Below are 14,473 nucleotides of genomic sequence, written 5' to 3'. Positions count from 1 at the left end.
GGACTTCATGGTGTTCAGCTCATCAGTGGAAGTTTTTGAACTGTATCTGTATTTAGGTTGTCTGCACAGCAAATGTTTCTGATTGGGACAAATAAAAAATATTTCTTAAAATCTAAAGAAACACTAAACAGTTTATATATATATATATACACACACACATCTTCAACCGCTTAGTCCAATTAAGGGTCGTGGGGGTCATAGAGCGCGAGGCGGTATTCACCCTGGACAGGATGCCAGTCTGTCACAGGGCCACAAACAGACAAACAAACACATTCACACCCACTCGCACACCTACGAACAATTTAAAGATTCCAGTCCACCTAACCCGCATGTCTTTGGATGTGGGAGGAAACCGGTGCACCCGGAGGAAACCCACGCAAACACAGGGAGAACATGCAAACTCCACACAGAAAGGCCACAGGCGGAATTGAACCCATGACCTTTTCGCTGTGAGGCAACAGTGCTAACCACTAAGCCACCATGCTGGTCTCCGAAAAAAGCTGTAGCTTTATTTGGTAAAAATAAAAAAAAAGACTGAACCATTTACAAATTAAAGCGTTCACTCAGATCAACTGTGCTAAAAGGCTAAGCTAACGTTAGCTGATCATTAAACCTTCACAGCAGTGCAGTAACCGTCACGTTTTATTTTTATATTATTCTCACCTCGATAAAGCTGCAGAACTAAGATCTGTTGGTCAAGCTGGGAGTTCGTATATATCCAAAAAGTGGGAAATTTCGGACTGAGTGGGTCTGTTCCATCACCCCGGCTGTCTGTCTCGCTCTGCCTGGGGATGATGTCTGAACCCCGGCTTCTCCGTGTGGGTCGTCCCACTGTCGCGGTTCGATCGATATCCCACCAAGTTGTCAGTCCTCCCTTGGTTGGCATCACTCCGAAAAGTAGTTGAAAAAAAGCTTCTCCCAGCAGGGTGATGGGAGAATCGTTCTACTGATGTTTTTAAAAGCTTTTTTGTGGTTCAGCCGATGCAGATTCAAAGATGGCGATTGATCAACTTTTTTCGGGTTGTAGAAACAGCCAGAGTGTGACGTAGCAATCTCCGCCCTCCTTGCCGCTTCAGAAGTGAAGTGTCTGACGTCACGCATTGAAGCGTTAAAGCATTGGTAGGCGTTGCCTGAAGCTTACAAAGCATCCGATGTGAAAGGACCTTAAAACTCGATCGATACTTTGAGTTCAAACTGCTTTTTCTCCTTAAACACGCTCTGGTTGCATGTCGGCGTGAACTTAACCTTCCACTCAGTGTACTGTAACTCAGAGAAGCTTCACGCAGCTGAAAGTCAAATCATCTTTCTCTCACCCTGCAGCTGTAACTCAGTTCCACACATTGATCACTTATGATTGATCAGTATTGGTACTGATATCAGTATCAGCATTGATATTCTCACAGCTGGTTCATTTTTTTTTGAGAAAGTTCTCTTCCAGATGTTTCACCTGGTTCCGGGTTGTTCTCAGGCAGTGACCGTGCAGAAAGCGAACTTGCTGGACAGATTTTAGTCTTGAAATGACATTTTAAGTCTTTTCTTTGCTGGAGAACACGTTGACCCTGACTCAGAGTCTGTCCTGAACGCCGTCTCTCTCAGATCTGGTTCAACAACAAGGGCTGGCACAGCATCGGTGCCTTCATCAACGTTATGAATAACGGCATCCTGCGAGCCAACCTTCCCCGAGGTGAAGACCCCGCAAAGTATGGAATCAGCGCCTTCAACCACCCGCTCAATCTGACCAAGGAGCAGCTGTCCCAGGTGGCGCTGTGAGTACAGTAGGCCTCTTGCTCAATGTCGCCTGCCCGCTTCTCTGACCTGTTCACTCTCACGGTTCCAGTTCCAAGTTTGTCTTTTGGACATAAAGTTTGGTTAGGTTATCGATGGATCACAGGCCATCGTGTTAACTCTGCTAGCATTCGAGTTAAGTGAAGTAAACAATGTACAAAACCGGCTGGTTTATTCATCTGATCCAGTCCTGCCCTCCGAGAGGATAAACTCTTCCTAAAGTGTTTCTGCATTAACCCGCCGCTCTCTGGCTGAACATTAAGATAAAATACAGTGCAATCATTTTGAACTTTGACCTTTTGTTGCCAAACAACAGACTACCTGGGGTCACTGTGTATAATCCAGATCCAAATTTTTTATGATCAGGTTATTAGAACTGACGTTATCTCACTCAAACTGATCTCGCTATGACTGAGTGGCTCCCCTCACATGGGGACGTGTAGCCCACTGACTGTGCTGTGGGGAAAATAGACAGGTGGCCTATAGGGGGCGACATGCAGCATGGTGTGAATAAAACCCAAATTTCATTCTGACCCTCGATGTAACTTTTTCCTTTTATTCAAACAAGTTTAAGGCTCAGCGCAGTAACCTCCTGGGGTCTCATATCTTAAATTCCCTCTCTGGGTTTCCAGGGTAACAACCTCTGTTGATGTGTTGGTCTCCATCTGCGTCATCTTTGCCATGTCCTTTGTCCCGGCGAGCTTTGTGGTCTTCCTGATCCAGGAGCGGGTCAGCAAAGCCAAACACATGCACTTCATCAGTGGCGTGCAGCCGCTGCTCTACTGGTGCGCCAACTTTATGTGGGACATGGTGAGACAATAAACCCAAAACCCCGCACTGCCTGTGTGTATCTGTGTGTTTGGCATCCACATGTTGTGCTCTGTGTTTGTCTGAAGTGTAACTACATCGTCCCGGCGATACTGGTCATCCTGATCTTTGTGTGCTTCCAACAAAAAGCCTACGTGTCGTCCAGCAACCTGCCAGTTCTGGCCTTGCTGCTGCTGCTCTACGGGTCAGACTCACCACATCACACTGTGACATCATTCACCACTAAAACATCTTAAAAAACAGATAATGTCTTGATGGATGTGAAGCAGTTAAATCGGAGTGAGATGCACGCGCAGCCGGTTTTCTGACTGACACGTCTGCTTTCAGCTGGTCCATCACGCCGCTCATGTATCCGGCTTCCTTCTTCTTCAAGATCCCCAGTACGGCGTACGTCGTCCTCACCAGCGTCAACATCCTTATCGGCATCAACGGAAGCATCTCCACTTTCGTCATAGAGCTGTTTGGAAACAACGTAAGTTAACATCTTACGCTTATCCCAGCGTCTAGGCTAAAGCCCGCTGCTAAAGGAAACCACAAAGCTAATGTCATGGCAGTAAACTAAACCCGACCGACGGTCGTCATACTTCAGATCCACCCTATTTGTTAGAAATGGACTCTGGGTTCTTTTCCACCAAGAAACACACTTGAGTGTGGATCAAAACAACCGCAGAGGGACCCGGGAGAGGAGGAGCTCTCAGTCTGTTTCCAGAACCACTCTGGACCACATTGAACCAAATAATCAAACCCGATGTGAATTAAGCATGTTCCATATATGATTAAAGAAAGAACGCAGAGTGCTACAGAGTGACTGAGAACAAAAACGAAACGAACTGATTGACAATCTGTGACAGCTGTTTGTCACAGTTTCTGTGCCCAGTTATTCACAGAGCACACGCTGCTGTGTTTACCGAGTAAGTGAAATGTATTGAGATTTAAGGGTAGATGTAACGTTATTTTTTGCGTTGTGTTGTGCGTTGAACTGTCATTGTGTAACACAGGATTTATTGTGTATTTCATTCTAAACCCAACCTTTCACTTTGATAGTCTGTGTACACAGATTATGAATCTGAAGGCACATAGTGTTTTTTCCAGAGTATAAATCACTTTTTTTTTACGAGTTTGAGAGGTCCTGCTACTTATAGTCCAATGTGACTTGTACACAGAAAAAAAATCATGATTCACAACCACAAATTTTCTTTACACTTGAAATGAGAAACATGCCATTAAACTGCCTTTTCCTTTTAAAAAAAATGAGAGAAGTGGAAACTTCTAGGCTTGATTACATTCAGCTCATGTTTAAAACCGAGTCGGGTCACATTTAAAGTGTTGTTGTCGTGGCGTCACTATTTTGAGCTTTTCCTCACGTTGGCTCCAGGTAAAATACAATTAGCGGTCATGCTCACTTCAAGCACATATAGATTAATAAATGTCTTTATCAAATAGCAAAGAGTGTCTAATGACAAAAAGAACTGAGCCGTAAAAACGCACAGGAGAAGACATTCATGTCTGTGTGTGCGTGTTGTTACGGCCACAGCTGAGTAAAACAGCATGAACAGGAAACGGACAAATGTGCAGTGAGCTGATTTGAAACTGAACTCATTTTAAGTTTGTGTTGGACCACTCTGTCACTTTGGGAAATGTTCCACGTAGAATCCAACAGAGATCAGTGCTGAGCTCAAAAAGTCTGTAAAAAGTCCATGTGATAATCCAACATTAATTTTTAAATGAGGAAAAGGAAAAGTCCCATACAGTTGGCTGCAGAGACTCAAATAAAACAGTCTGTCCTCTGGATGGTCACGGGGCTGTTTTCATGGATCTTCTCAGCTACGTGACCCCATTTTGTGATCAGAAGGAGAAATCACCCGCTGGTCTGTACCTTCTGCCAGCGGGAGAGGGGGAGGGTGACGGGGCGACTCATTGCTCCCCCCAGCCACACCGTGAGCAGAGCCTCGATTCTCACCCAAAGTTTATTTTCTCTTTACTCAAAGTTACGATGTGTCGACAAATCTGTCCCAAGATGTTTTTCTTCAAGAAGGGAATCAGAACCACCAGAATAAGATCAGAAAAAAAGTTCTTTGTTCTGAATAAATACCATAATGTGTTTTATACTGGAAGACTACACTTTTGAATGAAGATGGACTTTTTTCCCTCTATGTGGAAGAAGCCTTATTTTGACTTATTTGCAGTGTTGTATAGTAACGAAGTAAAAATACTTCACTACTGTACTTAAGTACGTTTTGGGAGACTTCGTACTTTACTTGAGTTTTTTTAAATTCAGCTTACTTTCACTTTTACTTCACTAAATTTCCGACCTTAATTGCATACTTCTACTCCGATACATTTTCTATGCGCCATGCCATTACTCATTAAAAAACAAACAAACAAAAAAAACTCACACACACGAAAAAAGTCATGTTTTCACCCACAGACACCACTGATTACTAGTGACTGCAACGAAGTCAGGCCGATTTGTCATGAGGCATGTCTGGTAGGCTTTTTTGCAGTTGCGCACTTGGGGGCTATTTGTCAGGAAAATGAGAATTTCTCTACATTGATTACACACCTGCAGCGGGTCTGTAATCAACTTTTCTGCTGTGCGGCTTTGCTTTGAACCTTGAACCAATCAAAGCAGTGATTCGTAGATCGAAGCAGTGCTTTGATCTACAATTCATGGATTCATTGTTTATTTCGCTTTATCCTAATTTTTTCCTGCTAAAACCCTGAAGAGCATATGTCTGAGTAATATTTAATATTTTTTATGTTAAACTGACCTGTTATGGTCTTCTGAAACAGTTGATAGATGTATTTTATAATTTAAAAACGGGACCGATGCTAATGCGTTAGCATGTCTATGGCGTTTCAGTGTTAAAGTTAGCATTAAGCTGTTCGCATCAGCACGTTTGTGTTGATTTGTTTTCTGTATAATTAATGGCTCAGTGTCCGTTGTTGTAAAAGAGTCAAATTGTAATTTTTACATTTTTTATTCATATATTAATAGCAACAATAATAGTCTACATAATAGACAATAATAGTCAATAATAGACTAATAATGTTACAATACAATTTTAGAGAAAGAGACAAAAAGAACCTAATGAAACAAAACACAACAGAAAAGATAAAACCATGTAACAATGAAAATAAATAAATAATAAATAACTGTTTCCTGTGAGCACCTAGTGAGTAGCCTACTCTCGTTTAGGTTTTGAAACCTTGTTTTTGTGTGATGTGCACAATTTTCAGTATTTTGACTAATACTACCAGTCATTTACAAGCCTAGATAAACTTTGTAATATAAAAAAAAAAATCAGTCCGTTTTTGATAATTAACATTTACTTGTACTTTTACTTTCAATACTTGAGTACATTTAGTTGTACATTACTTGTCATACTTAAGTACAATAAATACTAGATACTTTAAGACTTTTACTTGAGTAAGCATTTCAGTCAGTGACTTGAACTTCTACCAAAGTCATTTTTTTTAATGATATCTGTACTTTTACTTAAGTGTGATTTTCCGGTACTTTATACAACACTGCTTATTTGAAAGTACAAGGACAGCTCTTCTAAAAGAAGAAAATTAATGTTGAGTTTATTTTCTAAATGTACTAAAAAGGATTAACTGATGCCATATGTTCACCTCACGTATGAGTGGCTGTTCAGTGGCTGAAAGAAGCAGCTTGTTAGCTCTGCTCCTTTAAAATGTGTGTGCCTTATAAATGAATAACACAGCAAATTAATCCATTTTACTTCTTCTTGTATGAAGTGATAAATGCGACTTTACTCCACTGTAGCTATATACATTGTTCTTCTCTTAAAGAGGTTTTTTTGTTTTTTTTGTTTTTTGTTTTTTTGGACCAATGCGACTTAATACTCCGTAAAATACAGTATTATGAATCCAAGGGCATAGATTATTTCTCTCACCTGAGCCGGTGGGGGTGGGGGGTGGGTTGACGGGTGAGTGAGGGTGACCCGTTTTTGCCTGTTTGTAGTACAGCGTCAATTTAAGAACAACTGCTGGGTGAAACCAACTTGTTGCTTGGACACAACCTGAGGGGCACAAACGCCTGCTGTGTCAAATTGAACTGAACCAAAGTAAAAATGCAACATGGTAAGATTTCGGTCCCTAGCCTGGACCAAATGGATGAACTAGAGCATGTGGTGGTGAGACTTTGGAGAGGTGGGGATGGGCCGGCTGTCTGTCTGGGTGCTTGTCATCCAGGATCCGGGTGGCTCTTTTGTGTGGCGGCGTGGTACTCCCTGATCTGACTACATGTGTGGTTTTAGGAAATTGGAGGAATCAACGACATCCTGAAGAACATTCTGCTCATCTTTCCTCACTTCTGTCTGGGCCGTGGGCTCATCGACATGGTGAAGAACCAGGCGATGGCTGACGCCCTGGAGAGATTCGGTAAGTCAGATTTGAATGATTTCATTCAGTATTATATTTTATAAGAATATGACACACTGATGACATGTACCCAAATGTTATCAAATGACTAAGACTGAAAAAGACGATAAATGATTGGACTTTTATTGAGCTCTTTGGTACAACGGTTTCTTGTGAGGACTCTGATGTGACCCGGCAGGTGAGGTCCGGTTCCGCTCTCCTCTGGAATGGGACATGGTGGGAAAGAATCTCTTTGCCATGGCGGTGGAGGGCGTGGTCTTCTTCATCATCACCGTCCTCATCCAGTACCGCTTCTGCATCAAGCCCAAGTAAACATGCCTATACTTACTTTGACAAACCGCTGATTTGCTTGTCTCTGCTGGACTCAACAAAACCCTGTCAGCGTTGAAGGAGTAAACTCAGTCTGGATCAGTGAGGGAAGCCACTAAGACAGCCATGACAGCCCTGAAGGAGTTCTCTGCTTCGGGCTTGTGACTGGAGAGATTTTTGCTTGGTCCATCAGTGTTTCCAGCTTCATCATGTCTCATAAAGAAGACATGAAATTTCAGCTGCATTTTGAAGGCACAAAGGGGACCTGCTGTGATCTGGTTTCTTCTATTGAAATCCTTCTCTGATCCACCATGAAGCTGTGAAGCTGGTGATGAACACACGGTGTTGCACTGGACAGTTTCTCCAACCACAGCCACAGAAGCCTATAACTGGGTGTCTTGGTGGCTTCCCTCACGTCTCCTTGTTTTTGAGACAGATTTACCGTACTCTTTGTATTTCTTAATGATTGATGGAAATGAAGTCCAGGAAAATGTTCATGTGTTCATCCTCAAAGTGAACAGTCATCTTTGTATTTAGTTTGTTCAAAATGTCTTATAGACTGTGTAAAAAAAATAATTAATTCTTAAATGGTTTCTGATATTTTGTTGGTTTCAACACTATAAGAAAATCTGGATTGTTTTGTTCAAATTCCATTGTGGCAGAGGACAGAGGCTGTCCAAATACTTTTGGACCGTACTGTATGTCTTCGGCTGCAGTCACACTCTTGATATTTCATTTTATTAATATTATTATTAATTAATTTATTTATTTTTTACCTGGCAGGATTTCAGACTAAAATGACTGTGTCGCTCTGAATGTTGTATTTGTTGAAGACAAACATCTGTGTGGTCCTTCCAGGAAGAGTCCAGCTTCAGTCACCTTTGACCAGCAGATGTCCAGCTGTTGGGTTTGCCAACGCAGACGGGCCTGTACTGGCAGCGCCCGGGTGTATGTTGACTCTTAACAAATTCCTGAAGCTGACCTTTGACCTCCACATGTCTGTTTTCCTGTAGGCCGGTCAGTAAACTGACCAAACTGGGTCCAGTCGGCGAGGAGGACGAGGACGTGGCCAGAGAGCGGCAGAGGATCGTGCATGGACTCGGACACGGAGACATCCTGGAGCTCCGCCAGCTCACCAAGGTCAAACATTTCATCTGATTATCTCTAATGAACTGCTGCAGAACTTTAACACACACACACACACACACACACACACACACACACACACACACACACACACACACACACACACACACACACACACACACACACACACACACACACAGGTTGGTGGTTCAACTCCTGTCCCACTGTCCCGCTGCAGGTGTTTAAGAGGAACCAGAAGCCGGCGGTGGACCAGCTATGTGTTGGGATTCCTCCTGGAGAGGTGAGTGAGTCATAAAAACACTCCACAGCTGAATCAACAGTGAAAACAACAGACATAACAATATAAACAAGTGCAGTCAGAGATTTCTGACGTCTGGATCTAGATCACCTCCAAAATTCAGTGGAATCTTCAATGCCCTAATGTGTATCTGTGGTGCAAATTTGGTGAGAATCCTTGAAGTAGTTTTGACATAATCCATCAAAGTGTATATAAAGTGAAATCTTGATCCAGAATCTGGATCCGGATCACCTCTAAAATTTTATGGATTCTTCCATGGCGTAATATGTATCCGTGTTGAAAATTTCATCAAAATCCTTGCAGTAGTTTTGATGTAATCCTGCTATCAGTAATCCTTCAAAGCCTATATAAAGTGAAACTTGATCCAGATTCCGGATCCAGATCAACTCCAAAATTTAATGGGTTCTTCCGTGGCCTAATATGTATCTGTGGGGAAAATTTTGCCAAAATCCATGCAGTAGTTTTGGGGTAATCCTGCTAACACACAGACAGACAAATAAATAAATGCAGGTGATTTTATCACGTCCTTGGTGGATGTAACAATGAAAATAACAGACATAACAAAAAATAAACAAGAGCAATCAGAGATTTCTGACGTCCTCTGTTTCAGATCACCTCAAAAATGCAGTGGAGTCTTCCATGCCCTAATATGTATCTGTGGTAATAATTTGGTGAGAATCCATGGAGTAGTTTTAAAGTAATCCTTCAAAGCCTCTATAAAATGCGATCTTGATCCAGATCCGGATCACCTCCAAAATTTAATGGGTTCTTCCATGGCCAGATATGTATCTGTGCTGAAAATTTTGTCAAAATCTGTGCAGTAGTTTTGACGTAATCCTGCTAACAGTAATCCTTCAAAGCCTATATAAAGTGAAACTTGATCCAGAATCTGGATCTGGATCTGAGTCTCTTCCAAAATTTAATCAGAATCAAAGTCATCAAAATTGAAAAGAACTCTTCCTTGGTGTAATATCTACCTGTGGTGAAAATTTTGTCAAAATCTGTGTAGTAGTTTTGACGTAATCCTGCTAACAGACAGACAAATAAATAAATAAACACTGATGATTTTATTACGTCTTAACAACGTAATAAATAAATAAACACTGATGATTTTATTACGTCTTAACAACGTAATAATGAAAATCAGAAATAGCAACAGACATAATAGAAATAACAATGAAAATAACAGACACAACAATTGATATAACAATAGAAATAACAATGAAAATAAGACATAGCAGAAATAACAATGAAAATAAGACACAATTGACATAGCAAAAGAAATAATGAAAATAACAGACACAACAACAGAAATAACAATGAAATAACACATATAACAACTGACATAACAATAGAAATAACAATGAAAATAACAGACATAACAAAAATACAATGAAAATAATGAAAATAACACCCAACAACAGAAAGAACAATGAATATAGCAGACAACAACTGGCATAACAACAGAAACAACAATGAAAATAATGAAAATAACAATAGACACACATAACAAAGAAACGAACAGACACAACAAATGACATAATGAAAATAACAGACATAACAACAGAAGTTACAGTTACAGTTGTATGCAAACGTTTAGGCACCCCTGATAATTTTCATGATTTTCCTTTATAAATCATTGGTTTTCTGGATCAGAAATTTCAGTTAAATATATCATATAGCAGACAAACACACTGATATTTGAGAAATGAAATGACGTTTGTAGTATTTACAGAAAGTGTGTAATAATTATTTAAACAAAATTGGGCAGGTGCATAAATTTGGGCACCCCTGTCATTTTATTGATTTGAATACATTTAGCACTAATTATTGGAACACAAAATTGGTTTGGTAAGCTCATTGACCCTTGACCTCCTTATACAGGTGAATCCAATCATGAGAAAGGGTATTTAAGGTGGCCATTTGCAAATGTTTCCCCTCTTTGCATCTCTTCTAATGAGTGGCATCATGGGAGCCTCTAAACAACTCTCAAATGAACTGAAAACAAAGATTGTTCAACATCATAGTTTAGGTGAAGAATACAAAAAGTTATCTCAGAGATTTCAGCTGTCAGTTTCCTCTGTGAGGAACATAGTAAGGAAATGAAACACCACAGGCACAGTACTAGTTAAGGCCCGAAGTGGCAGGCCAAGAAAAATCTCAGATAAGCTGAAGCGAAGGATGGTGAGAACAGTCATAGTCAACCCACAGACCTGCTCCAAAGACCTACAACATGATCTTGCTGCAGATAGTGTCTCTGTGCATCGTTCAACTATACAGCGCACTTTGGACAAAGACATGCCGAGGAAGCCTTTTCTGCTTACACGCCACAAACAGAGTCGCTTGAGGTATGCTGAAGCCCATTTGGACAAGCCAGCTTCATTTTGGAATATGGTGCTGTGAACTGATGAAACTAAAATTGAGTTATTTGGACATAACAAGGGGCGGTATGCATGGCTGAAAAAGAACATAGCATTCCAAGAAAAACACTTGCTACCTACAGTAAAATTTGGAGGTGGTTCCATCATGCTATGTGGCTGTGTGGCCAGTGCAGGTACTAGGAATCTTGTTAAAGTTGAGGGTCACATGGATTCCAGTCAGTATCAGCAGATTCTTGAGAACAATGTTCATGAATCAGTGACAAAGTTGAAGTTGCGCCGGGACTGGGTCTTTCAACAAGACAACCACCCTAAACACTGCTCAAAATCTACTAAGGCATTCATGCAGCGGAACAAGTACAATGTTCTGGAATGGCCATCTCAGTCCCCAGACCTGAATATTATTGAAAATCTGTGGTGTGATTTTAAGCGGACTGTCCATGCTCAGAAACCAACAAACCTGAGATGTTTTGTAAAGAAGAATAATCCAAAATACTTTCAACCAGTATCCAGACTCTCATTAGAATGTAGTTGTAAAACAGCTAACTGATCACCTGCAGAGGAATGGTCTATTTGAAGAGTTTCAGTCAGGTTTTAGAATTCATCATAGTACAGAAACAGCATTAGTGAAGGTTACAAATGATCTTCTTATGGCTTCGGACAGTGGACTTATCTCTGTGCTTGTTCTGTTGGACCTCAGTGCTGCTTTTGATACTGTTGACCATAAAATTTTATTACAGAGATTAGAGCATGTCATAGGTATTAAAGGCATTGCGCTGCGGTGGTTTGAATCATATTTGTCTAATAGATTACAGTTTGTTCATGTAAATGGGGAATCTTCTTCACAGACTAAAGTTAATTATGGAGTTCCACAAGGTTCTGTGCTAGGACCAATTTTATTCACTTTATACATGCTTCCCTTGGGCAGTATTATTAGACGGTATTGCTTAAATTTTCATTGTTACGCAGATGATACCCAGCTTTATCTATCCATGAAGCCAGAGGATACACACCAATTAGCTAAACTGCAGGATTGTCTTACAGACATAAAGACATGGATGACCTCTAATTTCCTGCTTTTAAACTCAGATAAAACTGAAGTTATTGTACTTGGCCCCACAAATCTTAGAAGCATGGTGTCTAACCAGATCGTTACTCTGGATGGCATTTCCCTGATCTCTAGTAATACTGTGAGAAATCTTGGAGTTATTTTTGTTCAGGATATGTCATTCAAAGCGCATATTAAACAAATATGTAGGACTGCCTTTTTGCATTTACGCAATATCTCTAAAATCAGAAAGGTCTCAGAGTGATGCTGAAAAACTAATTCATGCATTTATTTCCTCTAGGCTGGACTATTGTAATTCATTATTATCAGGTTGTCCTAAAAGTTCCCTAAAAAGCCTTCAGTTGGTTCAGAATGCTGCAGCTAGAGTACTGACGGGGACTAGCAGGAGAGAGCATATCTCACCCGTGTTGGCCTCCCTTCATTGGCTTCCTGTTAATGCTAGAATAGAATTTAAAATTCTTCTTCTTACTTATAAGGTTTTGAATAATCAGGTCCCATCTTATCTTAGGGACCTCGTAGTACCATATTACCCCATTAGAGCGCTTCGCTCTCAGACTGCGGGCTTACTTGTAGTTCCTAGGGTTTGTAAGAGTAGAATGGGAGGCAGAGCCTTCAGCTTTCAGGCTCCTCTCCTGTGGAACCAGCTCCCAATTCAGATCAGGGAGACAGATACCCTCTCTACTTTTAAGATTAGGCTTAAAACTTTCCTTTTCGTTAAGGCTTATAGTTAGGGCTGGATCGGGTGACCCTGGACCATCCCTTGGTTATGTTGCTTTAGACGTAGACTGTGGGGGGGTTCCCATGATGCACTGTTTCTTTCTCTTTTTGCTCCGTATGCATCACTCTGCATTTAATCATTAGTGATCGATCTCTTTTTCCTGGTTCTTTCCCTCAGCCCCAACCAGTCTCAGCAGAAGACTGCCCCTCCCTGAGCCTGGTTCTGCTGGAGGTTTCTTCCTGTTAAAAGGGAGTTTTTCCTTCCCACTGTGGCCAAGTGCTTGCTCATAGGGGGTCGTTTTGACCGTTGGGTTTTTCATAATTATTGTATGGCCTTGCCTTGCAATGTGGAGCGCCTTGGGGCAACTGTTTGTTGTGATTTGGCGCTATATAAGAAAAAAGTTGATTGATTGATTGATTAGAAGCTATAGGAAGTGTTTTTGAGGCAGTTATTTCTGCAAAAGGAGGATCTACTAAATATTGATGTTGTTTTTCTGTTGGGGTGCCCAAATTTATGCAGCTGCCTAATTTAAAGAATTATTGCACACTTTCTGTAAATCCTATACACTCCATTTCACTTCTCAAATATCACTGTGTTTGTCTGCTATATGATATATTTAAATGAAATTGCTGATCCAAACAACCAATGATTTATAAAGGAAAATCATGAAAATCATCAGGAGTGCCCAAATGTTTACATACAACCGTAACAATGAAAATAGTGAAAACAACTGACATAACAACAGAAATAATGCTACGCACACATCAGATGGAGTAAAATCTTGACTCTGGTGTTTTGGTGAACCTTGTATTTGTGATTCTGACTTCCTGTCTGTGTGCTAAGTGTTTTGGGCTGCTTGGCGTTAACGGAGCCGGGAAGACAACGACCTTCAAGATGCTGACTGGAGACACGATGGTGACCAGTGGAGAGGCCTTCCTGGCTGGGAAGAGGTGAGGTCTGAGTTCACATTATCACGTAAACCCGGTTTCTTCATATACGCAGCGTGTCATATACACTGCAATGCGACATACATGCAGCAACGTGTCATATATGTAGCAACACGTCCTATACATACGTCATATAGGCAGCAATGTGTCATATACCTATGGTATACACACAGAAACCCGTCATATACGCAGCAACACTGCCTGTACGTACATCATACAGGCAGCAATGGGTCATATATGTATGCTGTACACACAACAACGGGTCATACACGGTTGAAAGAATGAAACCGTCCTCCTGCCCACTCATTCTCATCCCCATTTCATTATTCAGTAAGGTTATTCTCACCACTGGCCCATGTGTTTTATCAATAATTAACAGATAATTGATTTCTGTCTGTGTCTCTCAGTATTTTAAACAGGTTCTTATTCACTCTCTTTTAAAAAAGCCTAATCTTGACCCTTCTCTTCCTCAGATTTTTAGACCAATTTCAAAGTTTCCTTTTATCTCCAAAATTTTGGAACAAGTGGCCAAACAGCTTAATGAGGTTTTAGCCGAACACAATATTCTTGACAAATTTCAGTCTGGGTTCTGTCACTTGCATTCTACTCAAACAGCTCTTCTTAGAG

General features: G+C 40.9%; 1 protein-coding gene across 1 annotated transcript in view; it reads left to right on the top strand.

Annotated features, from left to right (window-relative positions):
- The window catches only part of abca1b (ATP-binding cassette, sub-family A (ABC1), member 1B), a 90,863-nt gene that overhangs the window by 60,936 nt on the left and 15,454 nt on the right, over positions 1 to 14,473 (top strand). Inside the window, exons 35-43 of the mRNA XM_034182266.1 lie at positions 1,597 to 1,766; positions 2,418 to 2,595; positions 2,682 to 2,797; positions 2,941 to 3,085; positions 6,897 to 7,020; positions 7,199 to 7,328; positions 8,343 to 8,469; positions 8,654 to 8,716; positions 13,743 to 13,849. Of these exons, the coding sequence (XP_034038157.1) occupies positions 1,597 to 1,766; positions 2,418 to 2,595; positions 2,682 to 2,797; positions 2,941 to 3,085; positions 6,897 to 7,020; positions 7,199 to 7,328; positions 8,343 to 8,469; positions 8,654 to 8,716; positions 13,743 to 13,849 (1,160 nt within the window). The remainder of the gene's footprint in view (positions 1 to 1,596; positions 1,767 to 2,417; positions 2,596 to 2,681; positions 2,798 to 2,940; positions 3,086 to 6,896; positions 7,021 to 7,198; positions 7,329 to 8,342; positions 8,470 to 8,653; positions 8,717 to 13,742; positions 13,850 to 14,473) is intronic.

Source organism: Thalassophryne amazonica, chromosome 11 (genome assembly GCF_902500255.1).
Source record: "Thalassophryne amazonica chromosome 11, fThaAma1.1, whole genome shotgun sequence".
In the NCBI taxonomy this organism is placed as follows: domain Eukaryota; kingdom Metazoa; phylum Chordata; class Actinopteri; order Batrachoidiformes; family Batrachoididae; genus Thalassophryne; species Thalassophryne amazonica.
Note: the sequence above shows the minus strand (reverse complement) of the source record. Positions and strands in the feature narration are given on the sequence as shown.